The 18914-nt window shown below is 49.5% G+C and overlaps 1 protein-coding gene and 1 pseudogene across 1 annotated transcript; one reads left to right on the top strand and one right to left on the bottom strand.

The window, feature by feature from the left end:
* Window positions 1–7988: 7988 nt before the first annotated feature.
* Window positions 7989–16528, bottom strand: LOC120662853 (annotated as a pseudogene).
* LOC120661569 lies at window positions 11580–12404 on the top strand. The gene is made up of 2 exons (XM_039940466.1): window positions 11580–12007; window positions 12121–12404. Exons 1-2 carry the CDS (start codon window positions 11581–11583, stop codon window positions 12174–12176), a joined length of 483 nt encoding a protein of 160 aa, XP_039796400.1. The 5' UTR covers window position 11580; the 3' UTR covers window positions 12177–12404.
* Window positions 16529–18914: the final 2386 nt, after the last annotated feature.

Raw genomic sequence — 18914 nt, 5'->3', positions numbered from 1 at the left:
TCTTAACCCCAGCATGGCCATGCATTTCCTGATCCGAATCACTCAAGGGGCCCAGAGATATCTCTCTCTTGTAGAGAGAGGTAAATCCCATCTTGACAGACTATGTCTCACGGCATGCTTTTTGACAGACCTGAAAGCCACCTTTATGACTACCCTGTTACGGTACAGCGTTTGATGGCTCCTAAGTAAGTCGGTTCACATCTTGAGTATATATGATGATCTCATGTCTTATGACACAGCGTACATATTGTGTAATGGGAAGTCATCATCTCATGTTGGGTCAGTTCAGTCTCATGTCTCACATGAGCCCACATTATTAGTTTGACATCTCCATGTCCATAACTTGTGAAACGTAGTCAATCAACTAATACATGTGCTAGTCTAATATGCATGTGTGTCCTCACATGAACTCCGACTAGGAACATTTTAGAATATTCATACAAGTATAGAGTTTCACAAATACTTCACATAAGCATTAATCAATACAAATTGTCATCCATGAATATTCAAGGTACACTTTATTAACCATGAATACAAGGAAATATGATTGCCTCTATGGCATATTTTCAACAATGAGCCAGCATTCGGCTTGAATCTGAGGCGGGAGCAGCTGAGTGTCGGTCCATTCGGCAATGAAGTCTGCCAAGATCTGGGATTTGACTGCCTTGCAAGGGGCATAGGTGAGAGTATCTCCCATCAGCTCCACTGACCACTTGGCAATTCTACCCGTGACCTCCCGGTTGTGGACTATCTCCCCGAGGGGGAAAGACGAGACCACGATGATGGGATGAGCCTCGAAGTAGTGGCGCAGCTTGTGCCGCGCCAAGATTACTGTGTAGAGCAGCTTCTGGATATGTGGATACCGTGTCTTGGTTTCGGACAGCACTTCACTGACAAAGTACACCAGACTTTGGACGGGCAAAGCGTGCCCCTCATCTTGTCGTTCCACAACAATGGCTGCACTGACGACCTAAGCCGTTGCTGCCACGTATAGGTAGAGGGGCTCGCCGTCCATTGGTGGCATTAGGATCGGAGCGCTTGTAAGCGATGTCTTGAGTTTGTCGAGGGTCTCTTGGGCCTCGGGGATCCACGAGAAGCGTTCGAATTTCCTTAGGAGTCGATACAGAGGTAAGCCCTTCTCACCGAGGCGTGAGATGAATCGGCTGAGGGCCGCTAGGCAGCCCATGACCTTTTGCACCCCCTTTAGGTCTCGGATTGGTCCCATCCGAGTGATGGCCGAGACTTTCTTAGGGTTGGGTTCGATGCCCCGCTGGGAGACAATGAAGCCCAAGAGCATGCCTCGAGGGACTCCGAACACGCACTTCTCGGGGTTGAGTTTCACCCCCTTAGCCCTAAGGCAATCAAACACGATCTTGAGATCGGCTACCAGGTCGTCCGCCTTCCTGGATTTCACAACGATGTCGTCAACATATGCCTCTACAGTCCGCCCGATATGGTCTTTAAACACGTGGAGCATACATCGCTGGTATGTAGCTCCAGTGTTTCTAAGGCCAAAGGGCATCGTGACGTAGCAGTACATGCCGAAAGGGGTGATAAAAGAAGTCACGAGCTGGTAGGACTCTTTCATTTTGATTTGATGATAACCGGAATATGCATCAAGAAAGGATAAAAGTTCGCATCCAGCAGTTGAATCGACTATATGATCAATTTGTGGCAAAGGAAAGGGAACTTTAGGACATGCTTTATTTAAACTAGTATAGTCTACACACATCCTCCATTTCCCACTCTTTTTCTTAACTAGTACTGGATTAGTTAACCACTCGGGATGGAATACCTCCTTGATGAATCCGGCCTCCAGAAGCTTGTGCACCTCCTCGCCGATCACCCGTAGCTTGAGCTCGTCGAAGCGCCGCAGGCGTTGCTTGACTGGCTTGGAGTTCAGCAGGATATCAAGGGAGTGCTCAGCGACCTCCCTCGGGATGCCTGGCATGTCCGAGGGGCTTCATGCAAAGATGTCAGCGTTGGCGCGAAGAAAGTCGACGAGCACCACTTTCTATTTGCTGTTGAGGGTAGCCCTGATCTTCAGCGCCTTGCCGTCGGGGGTCTTTGGGTCGAGGGGGACGTCCTTGGTACCCTCGGCAGACTCGAAGTTGCCCGCATGCCACTGCTTGGAGTCCATGGCCTCCTCGGCCATCTCCTGTAGCTGCGCGGTGAGGGCCTCGTCGAGTGCCAGTGCCTCGGCGTGCTCGATGCACTCGACGTCGCACTCATAGGCATGCTCGAATGAGGAGCCGATGGTGATGACACCCTTCGGGCCCAGCATCTTCATCTTGAGGTAGGTGTAGTTGGGGATTGCCATGAACTTGGCGTAGCATGGACGCCCAAGGATGGCATGGTATGCCCCCCGAAACCCCACCACCTCGAAGGTAAGCACCTCCTTGTGGAAGTTGGCTGCCGTGCCGAAGCAGACGGATAGGTCGATCTGGCCGAGGGGTTGGACTCGCTTCCCCGGCGCAACACCGTGGAACGGTGACTTGCTGGGGCGGAGCTTGTCCAAGCCGAGCATGAGCTCCAATGTTGAGGCTACTGCCTCCGTCCATGAGCACCTTGGAGAAGCGAGTGTTGCTGATGATGGGATCCACAATGAGTGGATACTGTCCTGGGTTCGGAACGTAGTCGTGGTGGTCCTCGCGGCCGAAGGAGATGGTGTCCTCCGACCAGTTGAGGTAGGATGGCATGGCCTTGGTGACGGAGAAGACTTCCCGGCGCTCGCGCTTGCGCTGCCGAGAGGTCATGTTCGCCGTGGGCCCTCCGAAGATGAAGAAGGCATTCTCCACCGAGGGGAATCCGTCGTCGCCACCCTTGTCGTCCGCATCCTTCTTCTTGTCCTCATCACGATGCGCGATGCAGTTGTAGTACTTGTGGAGCATCTCACACTGCTCGAGGGTGTGGTTGACCAAGCCCTTGTGGTAAGAGCACGGCTTCTTGAGCATGTCGTCGAACAGGCCACCACCACCTCGAGGGGGGCCTCGAGGGCCCTTGCGATCTGTGGCAGCGATGAATGCCTCGTCGGAGTCCTCTGCTCGCCCCTGTTCATGCTGGTTCGGTGCGACCGCCTTCTTTCCTTTCTTCCCCCGCTTTTGCTTCTTGGCGGGGGTCTTGGTCTTGCTGTTGCTGCCCTCCATGGGCACATCCTCCTTGCACTTGCTCGTCTTGTTGTCGAAGATGGCACCGACTGCCTCCTCGCCACAAGCGAAGTTGGTGGCGGCATCGAACAACTCGTTGGTGCTGGCGGGACAGCTTCGTGCGAGCTCGTGCACCAAGTTCCTACACATCGTGCCTTCGAGGAAGGCGTTGATGACCACGACATTGGTGACGCTGGAGAGCTCGGTGCATTGCTTGGAGAAGCGTCACACGTAGTCGCGCAGGGATTCGTTGGGCTTCTGTCGACACCCTCGAAGATCCCAGGAATTCCCGGGGCGCATGTACGTGCCCTGGAATTTGACCACGAAGATTTTGACCAGGTCGGCCCAGTCATGGATCTGGTCCGCGGGCAGATGCTCGAGCCACGTTCATGTGGAGTCAGCGAGGTGAAGAGGAAGGTTGCGGATGATGACCGCGTCGTCCATCGTGCCCCCCAGCTGGCATGCCAGCGGTAGTCGTTGAGCCAGACCGCGGGGTCGGTCTCTCCCAAGTACTTGGCGAGGGTGGTGGGTTGGCAAAAGCGTGGGGAAAAGGAAGCGGTACGAATCTCCCGACTGAACACACGGGTGCCCAGAGGCTCTGGCGACACACCCCTATCGTGCTCGGGGTCGAAGCGGCCACCCAGTCGAGGGGTATACTTCCTCCCATTGATGATGTTGCGGGCGTTGCCGTCGTCGGTGTGCCCGCGCGCATCGTGAAGGTGCTCCTTCATAGGAGGCTTCTTGATGCGATCGTGCACCGAGGGTGCCCTTGCGTCATCCACCGCGGCTGCCTTGCCCTTTCCTCCTAGTGGAACGTGCACCGAGGCCTCGTGGTCCAGCTATGTAGTCCCGCCGGCCTTTGCCGATGCCATTGAGCGCATTTGAGATGCGGAGCTCTCAGCCTGCTGCACCGCAGCCTGCTCGATGAGCACCCGTGCCTCATTGTGCAGGTTGCGGCCTTTGGTCGTTGAGGGCTCGGGCATGGCCTGAAGTAGGTAAGCTGCCGTGACGAGCTTTTGGCTGGCCCTTTTCAGGTCCAGCGGGTTGTCGATGTTGTCGTCGGCCAGGATCCGCTCCTGGGCGACACGCCCCGCCGCTCGGGCGCGCGCACCGTGTGCAGTGCGTTCCTGCTCGAGCGCGGTGCGTAGCAGTCGCGTCTGCCGTTGCTCCTCTTCGAGCCTTTTTCAAGCTCCGTGAGTTGCGCCAGCTGTGCCCGTCGCACCGCCGAGCTTGACGAAGCAGCTGGCGTTGCGACCGGCACCACTGCTTGGTTTGCTGGTCGGGGCTCCTCGTTGTTTCCGCCGTCGCTCGACGCTTCATCGACCACCCCATCCGCCAGCTCGACCATGTAGCACTCCCGAGTGGGATCGTAATCCCCCTCACTAGAGTCTTCGGAGCAGGTGAGGTAGTAGTTTGCCGCGAGCTGGAACGACCGGAAAGCATTGAGGTTACGGACCCCAGAGTAGTCCCACTCTGAGGCCATGAAGTTTTCCATGAAGAAGTTGATGTCATCGGCAATCGTGCCGGCAGTGTCGGGGTAGGAGTCGTCGGGTGATGACGCGATGAGGTTGCAAATCGAGAAAAGGTGATGACCCGGCAGATCCTCGTACGCGCTCATATTGGTGTTGAAAGACGAGGCATAGGTCGCAGCCACGTTGCGCATCCCGAAGGGAAAGGGCGACGGCGCAGTCGCGCCCTCCTTGGGAGGCTCCGGAGCTACACTCGGTGGTGGTGAAGAAGTGGTGTCATCCCCCGCAGCAGCACCAGGCTGCGACACGTCAGCCTCGACCCACGAGAGGGAGCTGAGGCATGCCGCCCTGCACCGCTCCATGCGCGCTTGTCGCGCGCTGGCCCGTGCGCCTCCTGTGCTGGGGTGGCGGAGTCGGAGTGTCGGGGTTGGCCCCGGCCGGGAGAAGCTCCATGTCGTAACCGTTGCCGGTCGCGACGAAGTCGAGGCTCCCGAACCAGAGCACTGTGCCCGCCGGGAGTGGGCGTGGCTCGTCTGCCATCCGGAGAACAAGAGAGATCGAAGACAAAAGTCACGCAACGTAGCCCCTATCTGGCGCGCCAACTGTCGGTGTTCTGACCCAGCGGTCCGGCACCAACTAGTACGATGCTGCGTGATCCCTCACTCCGGATGGTTGATGCAAGAGGTAACACAGGGATGCACGGGTTTATCGTGATTCCGGCCTCGTGGCCGAACGTCCAGCAAAGGGGTGTGCGAATGCACTGTACTATCTTCCACCGGGGGTGCCTATAGTAGGGGGTACAAGCGAGGCGAGAGAGGGAGGAAAGCTCCCAAGTCTCTGCTAAGTGATTGAGGCAAGTGCCAATATCGTGCTCCGGGGAGCAGGTGCGTGTGTGCGTAGCGGGATGAGTTGATCGTGTCCGGATAAGAGGCCCACCTCCTTCTTTTATAGACACAAGGACGGGCGGTGTACATGCACTGGGTGTCAGAAGTCGTCGTTTTCTCCCTGAACCGGGGGCATGCAATGGATGTCTACTGCAAAAAGCACACTGTACGGTACAGGAGACCATGGCACCGGGCGTGGCAGTTGTCCTGGGCGGTGTCCAGGCCTGGCGGAGATCGTGCCGGCATCGCTGTGGCTCCAGTGGGCGTCATGGTCGCTCCTGTAGAGGGTGCCGTCCTCTGTGCGCGACGTGGCGGTGTCTCGAGGGTCTTGCAGGCGGAAGCCTTGCTCCGGTCAAGGCCCGGGCCGCATTCAAGGGTTGCGCCCGTGCTGTTCGAGGGTTCCCCGGTGGGGAAAGTACGATGGAAGTATGGAGAGTTGGTGGCACAGTAGTAATAACAGTGCCGAGCACGTCGGGACTGGGCGTCGCAGGTTTCCATAGTGTCGTCATAGTGTCAGGGACGACGGAGCAGTGACCGGAGTTAGCGAATGGGATCCCGGTCACAGCCGCTGTGCGGAGTGGTGGTCTAACGCCGTCTGACCCGGGTGTTGTGGTGGAGTTGTTGGCATTTAATGCCTCCGTACAGCGGGCGGGTGAGCAGACGGGTCACCAGTTCCTTCTGCCGAGGGGAAGCCTCGAGCGAGGGGAGTTGGTCCTCTCTCCCAAGGTTAGGTTCGCTACCCTCGACGAGGCGGAGTTGGTTGGTGTTGGCGCTCCTTAAGTACCCATTTTGTTATACAATTAGGAGAGGTTTTGGTAAATTCTTCGGGATGATTCATGTACTAACCCGCCACTTGGCACACGAACTTGACTGTTTTCGATTTTGTCCTGGATTTTGGAGCATGTTGTATTTTGGCAGGAAATTGGATATTTTTGGAGATGTTTCGACGCATGGTCACAACTGGGCTAAGATGAGGAATAAGGAGAAGAACCCGCACGTGAAAGATGGAGCCGAGAGAGGCCAAAAAGAGCCCAGGCCGGCCGGCCTGGAGCCTTTTAGGCCGGCCGGCCTAGCCCATTTCGAGGCCCAATCGGCCTCAATTTTCTTCAGCGCGAAGTCTTCGTCAACCCTAGCCTGTATTTTACCAAAACCACCGACCTTATCCGCCTATAAATACCCCCAAAGCTGCCGTCAAAGAGGGGAATTGAGAGGGGGATCAGAGAGGAAGCATCCAGAGATGATTTCCAGAGATCTATTCGAGTTAGACACAAGAGAAAGGCGACATCGGAGGCCTCATCATCCCTCGGAGCCGCTGCAAGTTGGAGGACTCCAAGGGATCCATCCCTTGCCGAAGATTTCGTCACCATGATCGACTACACTTCGCCTAGCTTCATGGGGTAAAGTCCTCGTTTGTTCATGGGGTTGTAAGGAGATCTTGAGTTGTAATTGCCGAATCCTTTATGAGATTGATCTATCATGATTCTTGTTGATGATGCTTTGATGCTTAATAGTTCGCGACTTGGGTTTGGGTTTGCTTTGCTCTTGTATGGTTTACTTAGATTACATCAACTATCATGTTCTTGTTGATTCGTTACCGATTATCCTCGTGTAGTGACAGTATGCGGGAGGGAAAGGTTTTGATCTTGGAACACACCTTTAGTAGATTAGATCCGTTCTTCGTTGCTTGGCAATTACATCTTTAGTGATCCTAGACCCTATGGACAAATGCTCTTCATATCTTGTGCACACACTTATCATTGCTCACTAGTCTAGATTAGATTAGATTGGTTAGATTAGATCTATTTCACACTCAATCACTCAATATAGATCTTTTACCAACATCATTAGTGCTTAGTTAAGCATAGTAATACACTTATTCCGTGGATTGATAAACCTTGGGGGAATACTCTAAGGGAAAAGCTACACGATCCGTGCGCTTGCAGTACGTAAATTGGCGCTCTAAGGAGAGTCAACAGTTGACTACCCTGAGGGTAGGTTCGTTACCCTCGAGCGAAACGGAGGTGCGGGGTGTCTCGAGGGCTCGGGCGGGGAGACCTCGAGCGAGGCGGAGATTGCTCCGCGGGTTCGAGGGTGTGCGAATGGGCTGTACTGATCACACTATTTTTAAATGGCAGTTGACTGATCTTATTTTTCGGAGATGGGTTGAGGTTGGATGAGTACTTGCTATATGAGAACGTACGCCTGCATTTTGGATCGCATTTCAAAAGGAAAAGTGAAGCCTTGAATTCTTGAGAGAACCAATTAATAATATCCATTAATACTCAATAATTATTTCCTTGAGAGCCATTATGGAGTAGGTGTAGAATTCACGCATCATGTAAGAGGGAAAATGTATAGTCATTATTCTTCCATGTATTGCAGATCGAAGTAGACATCAGTTTTCCATGTAATCTTCCGTACTCAAGTAGTCGACAGTTGAGCTTGAGCAGATTGTTACTATGAGAGAAATCAATGAACCCACTCAAACAAGCTAAGAGTTTAAATGAGGATTCAGTGCAAGTTGGGTTTCGTATTTACATCTACATTTACATTTTAAGATAAAGATTGTGGGAATAAAAGTTCTGTGAAAAAAGCATAATAGGTCACATGAACATTGGAATCACTTCAAAATGATCGAAGCGAAGTCCTACATTGTGGGCAGAAGTATCCTCCATTCATTATTGGCTGACAGATGAAGTTCGATGATGAAAATGAAGCCCAAAACCAGTGACCAAGTTGCGAAAATTTTAATCTCCAGAAAGCGAGAGGTGGAATGCCTGCATTATGCATGAGAAGAACAAAGTAAATATATATTGGTCCACGTACTCCAAATTAGAGAATTTTTTTAAGCAGTCGCAGCTAGATAAAGAAAAACTCAAAAAATTATTTTTACTATTACGCTTGGGTTGGAACATTTAGCATTTTGTATGGTTAGATCGTCTATAACTTAAACCATCAACTTCCAGGAGATAAGGACTTGCATTCCAGAAGTTTCATGATAAGACATGGGAAAATTTCTCGTGTTTTAAGTGGAGCCTTACATCGTATTGCCTATTTTCTCCGGCTGCGCCATTCCTGCAGTAGCAAGAAGAAAAGCCAAGCAAACCCAATTGCTTGAAATATTAATCCCGAAGCCATGGCTTGTTTCAGTATGTTTCCTCCTGAAATGCGATACACCAAAAAAAGAAAAGCTCAATTGTAAGCATGTATAAGTGAACATATTTTTCTTAAATTACAGGTTTAAGCAAAAATTTATATACGATAAACTCGAGGCACAGAGCTAGAAAGAAAGCAGACTCTCTCTTTTTTAGGAATCCCGACCTTTTGCATTCGAGAATATTGGAAACCTAAGGTTGTTTTTCCGACAAGTAAAATTATTAAATTGAAAAAAAAACAGGCAATGTAAATTTGTAGACGAAGCATGGCAGAACTCACTGTGTTGGAAATATTTCAGTTAAGATATATTGTGATCTTCACTATTAAGGAAGCGTTTAAACGATCTAAACGCGATTAAGGAAACCTAATGATAAAATCCTAATGGGCTGTGATCAGCAGGCACATTAAGCTCGTTTCCAGAGGCTGGCCCCCAGCCCCACAGTGCCTATAAATATAAGGTCGTGGTTAGCACCTTAAACACCCATTCATCTCATTCTAAAACCCTAGCCACCGCTAGTCTGATCGCTAAAGGCACTGGAGGGGTTTGGAAGGCCAAGCACTCCCGTTGGCGCCCGAAGGACGCCGATTCGCTGCTGCATCTTCTACACCGACAAGAACGCCTACTTCCTCTACGGATCAGGCGTAAATGGCTGCTGCAACTGCTAACGCTGGTATAATGTTTACAAATTTATTCCGCATTAGATTGATTTGTCATGAACTAGGTTATGTTAAAATCTTGGGTTATTAGCCTCTAATGTTTAAGCCTGGCTAATTCTAACAATCGGTATCATGAGCCATCTTAACCTAGTCATGCATGGTCAATTTGAGCCATGTTTATGCCTCTGATTTTCGTCGGTTTAAGATGCAATTAGATCCTGCATAATGGCTTTTATGTGTTAATCATGCGTGATTAGATCCAAATCATGGTTAATTAAGTTTCTGATCACGAGATTAGATCTAATCTAATTCGGTTTAGGTCAAATTTAAGATTAATCTTGATCTGTTAATGTTAAGTGTCTCGGATTAGATGCAAATCTTTAATGTTTATGCTAATTCATGGTTAGACCGAGACAATTATCATGATTAAGTTGAGTAATTAAGGTTAGGGTTTACTTTTGCTTACTGTTTTCCCCAATTTATGTCACTGTTAAGCTTTATTCCGAAAATTAAAGCCCAAATCTATGAGATTAGATGCATCAGTCAGCATTTAGAAGAAGAGGAATAGTCAAATTTCAGATCGCATAAGAAATCTCCAAATCCCGTGATGAACCCTAACCCAACCCTAAGATTGAATCTTACCTTGTGACCATGAATTGGTTCACTGAGAATAAGCGAGCACCGCCCGGCGCTCATGGCACGGGGCCCGCACAGAACCGCGCATCAGGTGGCGGCCGCAGGCCCGTGCCCTCGCGGTGCGTGGCCGGCCGGCGCCCCTGCTCCCCGTCTAGAGCGACGCGCGCAAATCAAGGAAGGCGCCGGTGCTCAGGTGCCCGCCGGCCCCACGCTGACGCGCTCGGCGCTCTACTACCGTACGCGGCGCCCACACCTGCGCACGTGACGCTGGCGGCCGCAGGGCCCGCTGGCGCGCGGCACAGGCACTACGGGGCCCGCTGGCGCGCGGGACAGGCATTTGAGGCGGCGGAGGCACCACCAGGCCATCGCGTGGCAGGCAGCCCTGGGCGGCGAACTGAGCGGCCAGCTCCAGGGGCGGTGTGCGCGTGGCACACCATGGGAGCCAGGCGGTGGCCTGCGCGGCCCGCGTGCCAGGCCCCAGTGGGCGCTCCGCAAACAGGCTGCAGGGCCGCGCCCCAAGCTGAGCGGCGGCTTGCTGCTGCGATCTGAGGAAGATCGAAGGGAAAACAGTGAGGCAGTAGGGTTTTCCGACCGGCCTCCTCCCTTATATATGATGTTAGATCAGTTTTCAGCCCTTCGATCGGAACGGACAGTCGAGATCTCTCCGCGATTAGGGTTTGCGGCTGATGGGCCGAACTGGGCCGGCTGCGCGCTTTTGGGCCGCACGCATGAGGATGTTTTGGGCTGTTTACTGAGTCTTGAGCCCAATTTGAGTTATAAAGCCTTTTCTTTTACTGTTTAATGTTTTAAGCTCAATTTAATTGCTGTTATGTTTAAAGGCTTTAATTATTTCTGTTGCACTTATTAATTACCAGCATTATATTAATTAATTTCATGAGTTATTTAAATGCTTTTAATTATGTTTTAATTGCATTTATTCACTGAAAATTATGTTCATCCACCATAACCAATTAAGATGCACTCTATTTAAATGGAACCATCGGGAAGTTTATTTAGAGCACTTGTAATTAATTCTGACCATTGTTGATTTAATTACGAGTTTTAATGATAAATTTCATTTGTTTTCCCCATCGGTGATGCAAATTGAAATTTATGTATGATTTTAATCAGACCATCGTAGGGTTAATTTCATACTTCTTATGCGCATCTTAATTGTGAGTTTAATTAAGTTATTGTTCTCATGATTTTCAGTGAACACTGTGACGGGCTACCTGAAGTCCATTGAGCCCCTGAATGGCACCAACTACCCTAGCTGGTATAAAGATGTTCAGGTGGCCATTGCTGTGTGCGAGTATGATCTCGCCTTACGTCAAGACAAGCCAGCAGAGCCCACTGATCCCAATGGTGATCGTACTGCCATTGAGAAGTGGGAGAGATCAGACAGGATGGCCAACATGATCATTAAGAACACGATCACACCGGCCATCTGTGGTGCTATTCCTGATAAGGACCAGGATGGTAATGAGCTGAGCGCCAAGGCATACCATGCCAAGGTGGAGGAGAACTTTAAGAGTTCTTCCAAGACTTATGCTAGCACCCTGATCGTGAAGATGCTGACTTCACAGTATGATGGGCAAAGTGAAATCAGGGAGCACTATGAGCATGTGTGACATGGCAAATAAGCTGAAGACACTGGATATGGCTATCTCTGATGGTATTCTGGTGCACTTCATCATGACTTCTCTGCCAGTACAGTACAGTCCCTTCAAAATAAGCTACAACACTCAGAAGGCAACTTGGAGCATGGCTGAGCTCATTAGCTACTGTGTTGAGGAAGAAGAAAGGCAGAAAGCTGAGAGGATGAAGGATGCTGTCAACATGGTCAGCGAGCGCTTTGGGCGTGTTAGCATGAGCAACACTCCTAAGCATCAGGCTGAGTCTGGCAGCAGCAGGCAGCATAAGAGAAAGTTTAAGGGCCATAAGAGCAAGGCCGTGTCACATAAGAAGACCTCTAATGAGATGCTGTGCAAGTTCTGCAAGTCACCTAAACATGAGCAGAAGGATTGCCATGGATTTAAGGAGTGGCTTAAGAACAAAGGTACAATTACTGATTATGTATCTTTTATTGATGAATCATTCTTAGTGAATTTTTCTCCTAATACTTGGTGGATTGACTCAGGTGCCACTGTGCACATTTCCAATTCACTGCAGGTATTCAGTTCGATCCGAACTATAAGAGAGGGGGAGCGAAGTCTAAGAGTGGCTGATGGCAATGAAGTGAAGGTTGAAGGCATTGGGAGCTTCAATTTGGAGTTATCAGGCGGCTTCAACCTTAGTTTGCATGATGTTCTTTATGTTCCCAGTTTGAAGAGAAACCTTATTTCTATTTCGCGTTTAGATAAATCGGGACATATTTGTGAGTTTGGCAACTCAGTGTGCAACATTAAATTTCATAATTTAAGTGTGGGCCTTGGTCATTTGCAAGGCGATCTTTATTTGCTCTCTCTTGATAAAGTTTATTCTGCAATGAATGTGGATGATGTATCGCATAAGCGTAAGCGTGATGATGAGACTTCTTCGAAATTGTGGCATTGTAGTTTGGGCCACATTTCGAGGGGGAGAATTGAGCGTCTCATAAGAGAAGAGATACTCCATTCATTAGATCTCTCAGACTTAGATCAACAATGTGTTGATTGTATTAAGGGGAAATTCGTTAAGACAATTAAGAAAGGAGCTACTCGGAGTTCGGGCCTATTAGAAATAATTCATACTGATATTTGTGGCCCGTTCCCAGTAAAGTCTGTTGATGGTTTTGACTCGTTCATTACTTTCACAGATGACTTCTCTCGTTATGGTTATATTTACCCCATTCGTGATCGATCCGAGTCATTAGATAAATTCAAAATATTCAAGGCTGAAGTGGAAAATCAGCATAATGTCACTATTAAATTAGTGAGATCGGATCGAGGTGGTGAATATTATGGGAGACATGCTCCATTCGGCCAAGTACCTGGACCATTCGCTAAGTATCTTGAAGATAATGGTATAAAGGCCCAGTACAGTATGCCAGGCGAACCATAGCAAAACGGAGTTGCTGAGCGTCGTAATCGTACACTAATGGACATGGTACGTAGCATGCTTAGTTATTCTACTTTGTCTGTGGAGCTGTGGATGGAAGCATTAAAAACAGCTGCACACATACTTAATCGTGTTCCTTCCAAATCCGTGCCAAAAACACCTTATGAGTTGTGGTTTGGGAAGAAACCATCGCTTAATTATTTGCGTGTGTGGGGCTGTCCAGCCGAAGCTAAGTTATTTAATCCACAGCAAAAGAAATTAGATGATAAGACGGTGAGCTGCTATTTCATCGGATACCCTAATAAGTCTAAGGGATACCAATTTTACTGTCCTGATCGTTTCACTAAGTTCGTTGAGACCAGGCAGGCTGTATTCCTAGAGGATGCAGGAATCAGTGGGAGCTTTCCGAGGAGGGAAATAAATCTTGAAGAAATACGGGCTGAGCTTCCCATCCCGGTGATTCAAGAAACAGTAACACCTCAGTTAGTGCCGCTGTTCATTCCTTCCGTTCAGAGTACACCATCTGTTCAGATTACGCCTCCTGTTCAGAGTACTAGCACTGCTCCGCCTGTTGAAGTAGCTCCTGAGCCTGTGAGCGAACAGCAAGCTGAGCAAATGGCGCCTAATGCTGAAGTTGAGAACCCTGTCGAGGTGCCTCAGACTGCACCTCAACCAGTACCTCAGCCTGTTGAACTATTAAGAAGATCACAGCGGGCTAGGAAACAGACAATTTTCTCTGATTATGAGACATACTTAAGTGAAGACATGTATGATATTGGGAAAGCTGATGATCCTAACTTGTTTAGAGAGGCAGTATCATGTGAGAACTCTGCCAAATGGGTTGAGGCCATGGAAGAAGAGCTTAAGTCCATGAGTTCCAATGATGTTTGGGATCTGGTAGATATTCCTAATGGAGTCAAACCAGTAGGCTGTAAATGGGTCTACAAGACTAAACGTGATTCTAAAGGGAATGTCGAACGATTCAAAGCAAGGCTTGTAGCCAAAGGTTTTACACAAAAGGAAGGGGTTGATTATAATGAAACCTTCTCCCCTGTGTCTAAGAAAGATTCATTCAGAATCGTTATGGCGCTAGTGGCTCATTATGACTTAGAGCTACATCAGATGGATGTCAAAACTGCGTTCCTTAATGGTGACTTGGATGAGACCATCTTCATGGCACAACCGGAAGGTTTTGTTGTGAAGGGCAAGGAACATTTGGGATGCAGAGTTAAGAAATCCATTTACGGAATTAAGCAAGCGTCAAGACAGTGGAACCTTAAATTCGATCAAGTGATTAAAAAATTCGGATTTAAGGAGAATGATGTGGATAATTGTATCTACACTAAGATAAAGGGTGGTAAATTTATAATTCTAGTGCTTTATGTGGATGATATCCTATTAGCGAGCAGCGATAAGCGTATGCTGCATGAGACCAAGGGATTTCTTTCATCCAATTTTGATATGAAAGATCTTGGTGAAGCCTCTTATGTTCTGGGCATTGAGATACACCGAGATAGGACCAAAGGAGTACTAGGATTGTCTCAAAAAGCATATATTAAAAAAATGCTTAAGAGATTTAATATGGATAAGAGTAAGGCCACACTTGTTCCATTAGCGAAGGGCGATAAGTTTAGTGAAGCCCAATGTCCGAAGAACCAATTGGAATCAGATGAGATGAAGGACATACCTTATGCTTCAGCTGTCGGAAGCCTGATGTATGCACAAGTCTGTACGCGTCCTGACTTGGCATTTGCTACCGGAATGTTTGGAAGATATCAGAAAAATCCCGGAAAGGTCCACTGGGTTAGTGTCAAGAAGGCATTACGTTACTGCCAAGGCACTAAAGACTTCATGCTCACATACAGAAGATCAGATAACCTTGAAGTTGTGGGTTATACTGATGCTGACTTTGCTGGATGTGTGGATAGTAGAAAATCTACATCAGGATATATCTACACGTTAGCTGGTGGAGCTATATCATGGAAAAGCTCTAAGCAAAGTTTAGTTGCAGCGTCGACGATGCAAGCTGAGTTTGTGGCATGCTATGAAGCAACTGGACAGGCTGTTTGGCTTAAGAATTTTATTCCGGGCCTCAAGGTAATTGACAGCATTACGGAACCTATAACGTTATACTGCGATAATCAGTCTGCAGTATTCTTTTTGAGTAACAACAAGTCAAGTGGTGCTTCCAAACACATTGACCTTAAATATCGTGTTGTGAAAGAAAGATGCCAGGATCGAACCATTAAGATTGAGTACATAAGAACTAATGCTATGTTAGCGGATCCGCTCACTAAAGGCTTACCACCGAACATGTTTAAGCAGCACGTTACTAATATGGGTTTGGTGGATAGTCTTTAGGTCCTGGTTTAGGGCCATTATGACTCCCAACTAACAAATAAGCGTTCTACCGAGGTGTTTCAGTGAGACTGTGGGTAATGGGGTCCCAGTAGTGCATCAAGCTACTGACGACGCATTGGTCCGGTACTTTCTGTTACTACTAAGGGTGAACATTAGTATGATACGAACATTAGCCTTAACTGTTCGATCAAGTGGGAGAATGTTGGAAATATTTTAGTTAAGATATATTGTGATCTTCACTATTAAGGAAGCATTTAAACGATCTAAACGCGATTAAGGAAACCTAATGATAAAACCCTAATGGGCTGTGATCAGCATGCCCATTAGGCTCGTTTCCAGAGGCTGGCCCCCAGCCCCACAGTGCCTATAAATATAAGGTCGTGGTTAGCACCTTAAACACCCATTCATCTCATTCTAAAATCCTAGCCACCGCTAGTCTGATCGCTAAAGGCACTGGAGGGGTTTGGAAGGCCAAGCACTCCCGTTGGCGCCCGGAGGACGCCGATTCGCTGCTGCATCTTCTACACCGACAAGAACGCCTACTTCCTCTATGGATCAGGCGTAAATGGCTGCTGCAACTGCTAACGCTGGTATAATGTTTACCAATTTATTCCGCATTAGATTGATTTGTCATGAACTAGGTTATGTTAAGATCTTGGGTTATTAACCTCTAATGTTTAAGCCTGGCTAATTCTAACACACTGAAGATGCTATCAGTCCCGAAGATACAGAACTCACTGAATTCGAGAGTGCAGTTGCGACTGTAAAAGGAGGCCTTCCTGTGGTACGGGCACGCCTTCTCCAACTCGAGGAAGGCACCGGCGATGCAGGCGGCGCAGGGGGAGTCCCCGGAGCCGGTGTCGTCAACGTCGCGCCGCCGCAGCCGGCATTAGAAGGAGGCCTGCGGCCGGTTAGGCCAGTATCCGACGGCGCGCTCCGTGTAGTAAGGGCCGCGTGCGGCTGCCTCGGCCAGGAGGAGGCCGGCGAGGCGGTGGCGGTTGGATTCGAAGGTGCTGTTAGCCGCGTAGACGCCGTCGCTGACGCACTCGATGTGCGAAGACGACGTCCCGGCGCCGTAGATACGCACCGCCAGCTCCACGCCGGCGATGGGAGGCAGCGACACGGCTAGGACGATGACGAGGAGGAGGACAGCGAGAGGAAGGAGCGAGGGATTCTTCATTGCGGTGACTGGTGACGACGGCGACGGAGATGAATTATAAAGTTTAGCCACCGCCCACCGCGCGCGTCGACTCGACGGCGACTTTGACCACCAGATCCGGTCGTCTTTGGCGGCCTACCAGCTCCACTTTGTTAGTACGTACTTTTGGAATTACAACAGTTATAATACGGTAATATATATCTTTATCTTTGCCTATTTTTTTAGGAATGTTGAGTACCTTCTTCTAGCTGTGATGAGTGAATTGTCAATCGTGCGGTGTGATCGTGTGCTTGGTCTTTGGTTGCAGGTACACGGGTGTCGAGTGTCGATGGAGAGCTGCTGTGGAGGTGATGTGGCCGATGGACCGAGCGATGGATGGCGGTGAAGGGTAGCCGGGACCAGAGATCGGGCCGGGCGGCAGCTGTGGCGTCCACTCCTGGATCGAGGGCGCAAGCATTGGTGGATGGCGGGTTTCTTGGTTTGCGCCACAAAACCAAGTTGACGGACGGCGGTTGAAGATGCCAAGTCATGGAGGCACGGGCGTCGGTCTCGGGACTGGCGGAGGAACGAGTGTTGACGGCGTCTAGGGCCTCGCTGCGGGCGAGGAGGTGACGGGCGTCGGGCGGCGTCTAGGGCCGTCAGAAGGCCGAGGTGGGAACGGCGTCCAAGGCCATGGTGTGGAGGCGGGAATCTACCCGGGTTTTGCGGACCCTCCAAAACCGTGGACCGGATCTTCATCCCTACGGCGGCATCGCGGAGAAGACTTCGACTCAACGAAAGAACATTGGCCGTCGGATGAAACCTTGTATCTTTTTCCGGTTTTGCCCGTACATGCCTTCTAGTTTAATTTCAACTCTTAGGGGTATTTTAGTCTTTAGAGGGAGGTTAGGAGGATAAAAGGGAAAGGAGGCCAGCAGAGAAGGGTGGCCTTGCCCCTGGAGTGAGATGGCGCCCCTCCCCTCTGTCTCCTCTTCCTTCCTCCTCCCTTCTCCTCTCTAGGGATTGAGGTTTTAGCCATGGATTTTTGAGACTATTGTACGAAGAGTGATTGGGAAAGGAGGCCCTTCCCTCGTTGTGCCCTCTGGGTTTTTGAATCGAATTCAATTTCGTGTCTATTTGGAGCTTTCGGTGTTTGAATCTTCCGATTTCTTGAGTTCTACGTTTTGGGGATTCATCCACTTGTTGTTGTGGTCCTTAAGGCTCTTTTGTGCGACTTGAATCATCATAGCCGTGTGCTAAAACTCCTATAGGTCGTGAGCCCTTCGATCATCGAGTTTTTCCAAGAACGCGGGCTGGAAAATTGTTTCTAGGCACGAGCAGCTTTTTCCTATCACCGGTTGAACCGGCCCTTGCCAATGGATCAACCGGTGATCAGAGTTTTGCCAAGATTCGTGTTTTAGGGTTTCTGGTGTATTGCACCGGTGTGGTTGTTAAAGTCTCAGTTGCTTCTACGTCGGTTCAACCGGCGTTGTCATTTTGCTTTCACCGGTGCATTGAGCTTTGAGCTTTTCCTCGTCGGATCAACCGGTGCTCTCTGAGTTCGTTTGTGTGTCTCTCTGGACAACTGCACCGACGTTGGTTTAGATTTTGTCGGATCATCTGGTGTTACTACACCGGTTGAACCGACGATGTTCAAACCTATACGTCGGATCAACAGGTGCTTGCTTTTTTCGTGTTGCAGGCTCTGTATCATCGGTTAAACCGACGTACTCAATTCTATGTACGTCGGATCAACCGGTGATATATACCGTGTTGAATCTTGTGCTGTTCTTCACGTTTGCTTCCGCGTTTATTCTCGTTTGTTCCTAGGGTCGTTTTGTGTCGGTGTAGCTTCTCTATAGCTATTCCACACTTCACCTAGGAATCCAGGGTTGGGTGCGCACTTGGGATCATAGGCCGAACTTTCGCTTATGAAAGTTTTTAATCTGCTCCCATTCACCCCCCTCTGGTCGCCTTTTCGGTCCCTCAATTGGTATCAGAGCTTGGTTAAGGTTTTCATTACCCTAATCGGTTCGAAAACCATTTGGCGACCATTGCAAGTCTTGGTAAGATCCCTGTGTTTACCGGCGATGACTATCTTACTGAAAGGTTCGCATGCGGGCTTTCTTGCAGAGCTTGGGAGCCGAGGTTTGGGATATAACCAAGAACCAGGCTTATGAGGTGCTTGCCATTCGGGCCACTCCTCTTCAAGTGGCCGAGCACAAGGCTAACGCCAAGGCTGTCAATGCCTTGTTCGCTGGCGTTTCTCGTGCGGAGTTCTCACGCGTCCATGGTTTTCAGGAAGCCCACAAGATTTGGACGTGCCTTGAGAACTACCACGAGGGCACACCTCAAGTTAAGGCTAGACTTTTCGAGACTCACTAGCTTGAATATGAGAACTCACACAGGGGCCGGGTGAGAGCATTGG

This window comes from Panicum virgatum, chromosome 2N (genome assembly GCF_016808335.1).
Source record: "Panicum virgatum strain AP13 chromosome 2N, P.virgatum_v5, whole genome shotgun sequence".
NCBI lineage: Eukaryota > Viridiplantae > Streptophyta > Magnoliopsida > Poales > Poaceae > Panicum > Panicum virgatum.
Note: the sequence above shows the minus strand (reverse complement) of the source record. Positions and strands in the feature narration are given on the sequence as shown.

What these genes read in the sequence shown, in the direction of transcription:
- LOC120661569 (XM_039940466.1), top strand. Translation starts at nt 11,581, where the DNA reads ATGGCAAATAAGCTGAAGACACTGGATATGGCTATCTCTGATGGTATT. An exon ending in GGAGTGGCTTAAGAACAAAG is followed by an intron (nt 12,008 to 12,120) that starts GTACAATTACTG and finishes AATTCACTGCAG; the next exon opens with GTATTCAGTTCGATCCGAAC.